The 6,471-nt window shown below is 38.2% G+C and overlaps 1 protein-coding gene and 1 long non-coding RNA gene across 2 annotated transcripts; both read left to right on the top strand.

Annotated features, from left to right (window-relative positions):
• Positions 1 to 1,704: 1,704 nt before the first annotated feature.
• On the top strand, positions 1,705 to 2,152 carry LOC143732866 (uncharacterized). The gene is made up of 2 exons (XR_013201190.1): positions 1,705 to 1,783; positions 2,045 to 2,152. It is a non-coding gene; the product is annotated as an uncharacterized LOC143732866 (long non-coding RNA).
• Positions 2,153 to 4,042: 1,890 nt separating this feature from the next.
• plp2a (proteolipid protein 2a) lies at positions 4,043 to 5,071 on the top strand (the record flags this gene model as incomplete). The annotated part of the gene is made up of 4 exons (XM_077222729.1): positions 4,043 to 4,186; positions 4,367 to 4,456; positions 4,743 to 4,832; positions 5,066 to 5,071. Coding segments are annotated over 4 exons (330 nt in total), but the record flags the coding sequence as incomplete, so codon positions are not given.
• Between the last annotated feature and the right edge of the window lie 1,400 nt (positions 5,072 to 6,471).

Here is a 6,471-nt window from a genome sequence, read left to right as displayed (position 1 = left end):
CAAGGTCACTGCCATCCCAAGATTAGAATTGACGTTAGCAGTCGTTTCCGTGAAAATAAGTAACATGCTCAAGGAGGAATTGGGATGTATTAACGCAGAGGAGTTCTTCTGGACCGACTCTAAAGTGGTCTTAGGCTATATAAGAAACGAAGCACGACGATTCCACACGTTTGTGGCTAACCGCATTCAGAAGATTCAGCTCACCACAGCTCCACAACAGTGGCGATATGTCCCAACAAATGAGAATCCTGCTTCTCTGGGCTTAACTGCCAGTGAGCTTTTGTCATCTACCTGGCTCACTGGGCCCGATTTCTAATGGAACAAGGAAATAAAGCTGGCTACAGATGAGGTACCAGAGTTAACAGTCGGAGATCCAGGGGTCAGGAGTGCTCTAGCGCTCAGTACAAAAACCAGTGAACGTGTGAGCCTCATTGATCGCTTGTCCAAGTTCTCATCTTGGTCGCTAGCTACGCGGGCGGTTGGACTCATCCTCAGGCGCATAAGCAATAACAGATCAAACAGTCTCACCACTGTAACAGAATGAGCAGAGGCAGAACATTGCATAATCAAAGATCTGCAGAAAAATGTGTATCAAGAAGAGTTGAAACTGCTGAGTAAAGGGATCCCTCTGCCATCTCATAATCCGTTACATGCTCTTGACGCTTTTCTCCACGACGACGGTGTTCTCAGGGTGGGAGGGAGACTGTGCAACTCCTCTCTTCCTACTTCATCAAACACCCTGCAATCATTCCCAAAGATCATCAAATCACAAGGATGATTATTACCTATCACCACGAAAGGATGAAACATCAAGGTAAAGGTCTTACCATTAATGAAATAAGGCACAGCGGCTACTGGATTAAAGGAATCAACCGGGCAGTCGCTTCCTACATTCGTCAATGTGTCACCTGTAGACGACAACGCAAACCTATGGAAGAGCAAAAGAAGGCCGATCTACCCCCTGAACGGTTGGAACCATCACCCCCCTTCACCTTCTGTGGCATGGACTGCTTCGGGCCATTCCTTACAAAACAAGGAAGAAAGGAGAACAAAATGTACGGCCTTCTTTTCACTTGCCTTAGCTCCCGTGCTGTTCAGATTGAGATTCTTGAAGACATGTCAACATATGACTTCATAAATGGCCTCCGATGTTTCATCGCCATACGTGGTGCTGTTCGTCAGATCAGGTCTGATCAAGGAAGCAACTTCGTCGGTGCCAAAAATGAGCTCAGAGAAGCTTTAAAGGAAGTCGATGCAGACCGTCTGGCTATATTTCTTGCAGAGAAGCAATGCGATTTCAGCATGAACGCACCCCATTCCAGTCATGCAGGAGGGGTTTGGGAAAGACAAATAAGGACCGTGAGAAGCGTTCTAAGATCCACTCTTGCCCTTTCCTCTGGTAGACTAAATGATGCTTCGCTACGGGCCTTTTTCTATGAAGCCATGGCTATAGTCAACAGTCGTCCTCTGACTGTTGACAACCTCAGCGACCCTCATAGCCTTGAACCACTCACTCCTAATCATCTTCTGACAATGAAATCTGTTCATTTATTTTATAAATTTTCTCTGTTAATATTTGTTAACTGTTAAAGAGTCTTTTATTTTTGCACATCCTAGTGGAACGTTGATTTTCGCATATAAAAGGGTGAGACTAGTTAGTGAGAGGCACCCACGGAAGTAAAGAAAAAAGATCACATTTCGGGCAGAAAAGATCACATTTGGGGCTGAAATTGTATAAAGTTCTTTAAGGATAATTTAAGCACCTAGCTGGAACGGGAACAAGGTTTTGTGTGTTTAACTTGTTTAATGTTTATGTGCAGTAATATTTAGGTTAATTCATTCAACTGTGAAGAAGTATTTGAATGTATTATTAGCTCTCGTGTTATGTGAAGTCAAGCTAAAGTAAGTTTTTTAGCATTGTTAATACTACACGGGTAACGTCACTAAAGGGTCTTTATAAATGACTGTTTGTACGGTTAATTCGGCCTTCGGGTAATGTTTATGTTTGTAAGAGCTAATTTTATGTTATTTATCTGTCCCGTAGCTCTTACGTTGTTTCAAGAAGAAAGTTTGAAATGAAAGGAAAGTAGATTTGTGTTTAACCAAGGCTGACGTGACGGCTGAACATAAATAAAGGCTTTTGGAAACATCAGTACGCTTCACCATTGTCTGGCTGGGGGTTTGCTACATCACCTGTTTAGTCATCGTCGTCTGTATCACCTGTGTTCTATTAATCGGTGTCATCTGTGTTTGTATTTAAGTTCCGTCTGTTCAGTCAGTGTTTGTCCGATCTCCGTCTTATTTGGTGTGTTGCTACATGTTCTGCCGTCCTGTTTAATTGTAAATGAACCTTTGTTTTGGAAATATATCCTCATCTCCGTCTGCCTTCCCGCAACCCACCGTTATATATATTGCTTGAGATTTTTTTTATTTTTTTGGAAGCTGTGGTACATTTTTCCGGATTCATTAAGTTAAAATAGCAGCATTTATTAAAAATGGAGAACTTTTCTGACTATATAAATCTTATACATTAAATTGATCATTCCAACAAAGCTTTTGCAAAGTAGTGTATATTGTTACAAAAGGATATTTTAAATAAATGCTGTTCTTTTTTTATAACTTTTTATTCATCAAAATCCAGAGAAAAAAGTATATGTTAAAAAAATATTAAGCAGCACAACTGTTTCCAACATTGATAATTAATCAAAATATTAGAATGATTTCTGAAGGATCATGTGATACTTAATACTGGAGTAATTACTGATGAAACAATATATATCAGAATATTTAGTAATTACTTGCTATAATTTCCGTAATATAATTTGTAATAAGTAACAGTTTGGAAGAGTGAAAAGTTTAATCCGTCTGCTCATGTGCTGTTTGTGAGATCACTTGAGTATGAAAAAAGCATTGGCATCAACTAAATACCCACAAACTGAAATTCTCTCCTGAAACACACAAAATTACATTCTCCCTTCACAAACCACATTTAGAGCCACTTGTGAGTTATGCACACTACTGTATGTGGGTTATTGTCAAGGTAACAATAAACAATTTAACACAAAATAAAAAAACCCTAAACTATTTATAATACTGTTATGATATAAAAACCATGTCATAAATTCAAATGTCAGATGTATAATTAATGTCGATACAAATGCTTTCCCCTTAATAATTGCATTTTTACCAGCATTGATTTCTCTTTTGTCATATTCAATATTTTTGGCAAGTTACACAGACCCACCAATAGCGGTAGAGCATCCGTTGGCAGGAAGGAACATATCCTGTATTTGGCAGTAAGAAACGGTACCAGAGATATTTGGAAATCTTATATGCGTCATTCACTTGTACTCAAAGGGGTGTGTACATAAAGTGTTGTTGTGCAATAGATGTAGCCTAAGTGGTTAGTTTTCTTACTGCACCTTTACTCACTTGAGAGGTGGGCTGCGCTTTTATTGTATTATGTCCCATTGTGAAAGCATCGCATCGAAGAGATTTATTCAACTGTTTCTTTTCAGGTATTTAATGCATCAAACATACCACATGTTTTTAAGTTTTTAAATGATTATAGACCACTAAATAGTATATTGGTAATTGGTTTCTCTAAATTTCACTTTTAAAAGTTTGCTGTAATAACACTGGTGGAATAACACTAAAGGCTGATTTTTACTGTTGTTCAGTTAAAGTAAAATACAGTGCACCCTATATATAATTTATCTGTATTATTGTCTGGTACTTCTTTTTTTATTATTTTTGATCAGGTCACGTAGATCAAAATGGAAGACACAAAAGAAGATACCCAGCCAGTTTCAGCCGTTGAGCATAAGACAAAATTCATCTGGTCACCAAAGGGGATGATTTTAGCTCTTGAAATTGTAAGTATGTCAAGAGTTAAAATGTAGCTAACCAAGATTCATATGGCTTTAAAATAAATAATTTCAAAAATCGAAATGGTTTAAAAATAGACTTTCATTGGATGGTACATGTATAACATGCAATATGTATGTTATTAATCTTGATGTATACGTCTTTTTTGTTTTAAATTAGGCTCTGTCTCATTGTGATTATTTGTAAAGCAGTCTCTCTTGGATGCTATTTGTGGAGCCCCATTATAGAGCTGGTCTGGGCCATTATCATCTTCATTGTTTATGGCATGGATCTGGAGATACAGTTATTCCCATGGACGGTAAAATATCCATGTACTGGATATTGGATTATCTGGATTCGATTTAAAAAAAATAAAAAATTTATTACCTAACCACCATGATATAAGTACAACTCACTCAGTAGTTTTTATTCTCAACCTCCTTCCTTTTTTGTACTGAAAATTAACTAAGAAAGTTACATGTTCTCATTTGTCTTGCAGGACTTCTTTAGAGCAATCACAGGCTCACTCATCTTGTTCATTACTTCTCTTGTCTGCATTAGCTGGGCATGGGACATATCTGGGGAAGCTGCTGGTTATGGGAGTAAATAAGCAAAGAATATGTTTCTGGCTGAAAGGATCATGTGAAAAAGCAAAATAATTAAAGTTTTAGGTTGTTGGGCCCCTAAATGGATATCTAATGGTGTTGCTGTCAAACTCACTAACACATTTTATAAAATGAGATCATATAATAATGTTCTGTTTAGTGACAAGATGTAATAACAATAGTAGTGATTATGTCCTGTTGTGCATTTTATTATTCTTGTGCTTTTACAATTGTTTCTCAAACTTTTTTCATGTTTGATCTTTTTTTAAGATTTTTGGTTTGATGGCAGCAGCCGTGCTTGGGTATGATGCTTTTTCCATAATCAAATACATCAAGGAACTGAAAGAGCAGGGGAGGGCTGTTAGTAAGTACAATGCATCAGCACCAACAAACCTACATATCACCTTTAGATATGAGGGTTTTCAAGTGTACTTTTTACATTTAAATGAAAAAAACAAACATATTTTGCATGTCGATTTCACAAAATCGCAGAAGTACAGGTCCAAAAACATCACATTTTCAACTGTTTTAGCCAGACTTTAATGATAACCCAGATAAAGAACTGCTTTACGTGTCCTTTTTCTCTTTCCCAGATGTAATTTTCTTCTAAACATTGGAAAAATGGAATACAACAGGAACTCATAAGGTTTCCAAATATGTTTATGGTTGATTATTGTGTTACTTTTTGTCATGTCATGTTTAAATGTGAAATTGAATGATGACATTTTTACCTTTCAATATACTTCATGTTATGGCATTAAAGGGACACTTCAACCATTTGCATTAAGCATTGTATCATTAGAAACCCAGTCATATTTTTGAATGGTCGTGCATTATTCCCTTATTTTCCCCTGAGACGGGGGAAATACGGATTTCAGTGTTGCAGTTCCTGCTTATAATGATGTAAAAGTCGTCATTTTGCGTCATTCTAAGCAAGAAGTCCCATATCTTTGTAGAGGGGCTGAGACTACAAACAGTTGTTCCTCATTTTTCCAGGGGGTGGGACCCACTCACGCAACAGACCTATTACAGATCAATGGGTGGGACTTCACTTGCAGAAACTAAAAGCAATATCCACCATCTTGTTTGGAAGCTAAGCTAACAGGCGCTGTGGAGCCAGATGTGAAGTTACGACAGTGGCGGAAGGTACTCAATATGATATGAAAGAAGAGGATTTCGAAAGTCTGATGCTCGAATCAGATGTTCATGGCTACCTTTACAAGCCGCAATATAGCGAAGAGCTGCTGAGGCTAAAGGAGGAACAGGAGGCGGCTGCTGCAGCTTCTGCAGCCGAGGCAGAAGACCTGCCAGTCGCGGACGAGGAGCCCGGACTGGCTCGAGCTTGGGTGGACTGGTGGTGCCTGTGCTCTTACTGTGCGCCTACGGAGAGATAGAGTCTGTCTGCTGCAATGGCTGTGTGTTGTAAATATATCGGTGGTTTGCATCGCTCCACATCTCTCGGTAGGGAATGAAAACTTTTTGTCCTTTCCTTGTTCTGACTAAACATCCCGGTACCATGCAATAATTCACCATTTCGAAAGAAATACAAATGAGGATTAATTCATTAATAAGTTCGCCAACTAACTAGAAATTTTGTGTGAAATGATTTTCAAGCTCTAGTGGTAGCAAGCCTTGTAGACGGAAGAGTGATTTCTCTGATAGGCGGATACCTCATAGTGTTCTGGATTAGTGGGAGTGGCTTGCGGAGCTGTGCAATGTGGTGCATTGTGGGAGTTGTTGTCATCCATACAAGTTCGCCCTAAAGTTACTTTCTGCCTTTCCTCGGTCAAGAAGGTGCCAAATTCGAAATTTATGTAACATTTCGACTACATATGACCCAGTTTCAATAAACATTAATGTTCCCACGGGTGAAATGCTCCTTTAAAATTTACAATTATTAGCCTGTTGCCTATTGAATGTTTTCTGTTGGAGATTCATAATATACACAGTAATTTGTCAACCTCATAAACTAAAAAATGAAGTGAGATTTCAACATTTT

The sequence above is a fragment of the Siphateles boraxobius genome, unplaced genomic scaffold (genome assembly GCF_051911475.1).
Source record: "Siphateles boraxobius isolate OS27281-9 unplaced genomic scaffold, OSU_SipBor_1 9, whole genome shotgun sequence".
In the NCBI taxonomy this organism is placed as follows: Eukaryota; Metazoa; Chordata; class Actinopteri; order Cypriniformes; family Leuciscidae; genus Siphateles; species Siphateles boraxobius.
This window is presented reverse-complemented; position numbering and strand designations above follow the sequence as displayed.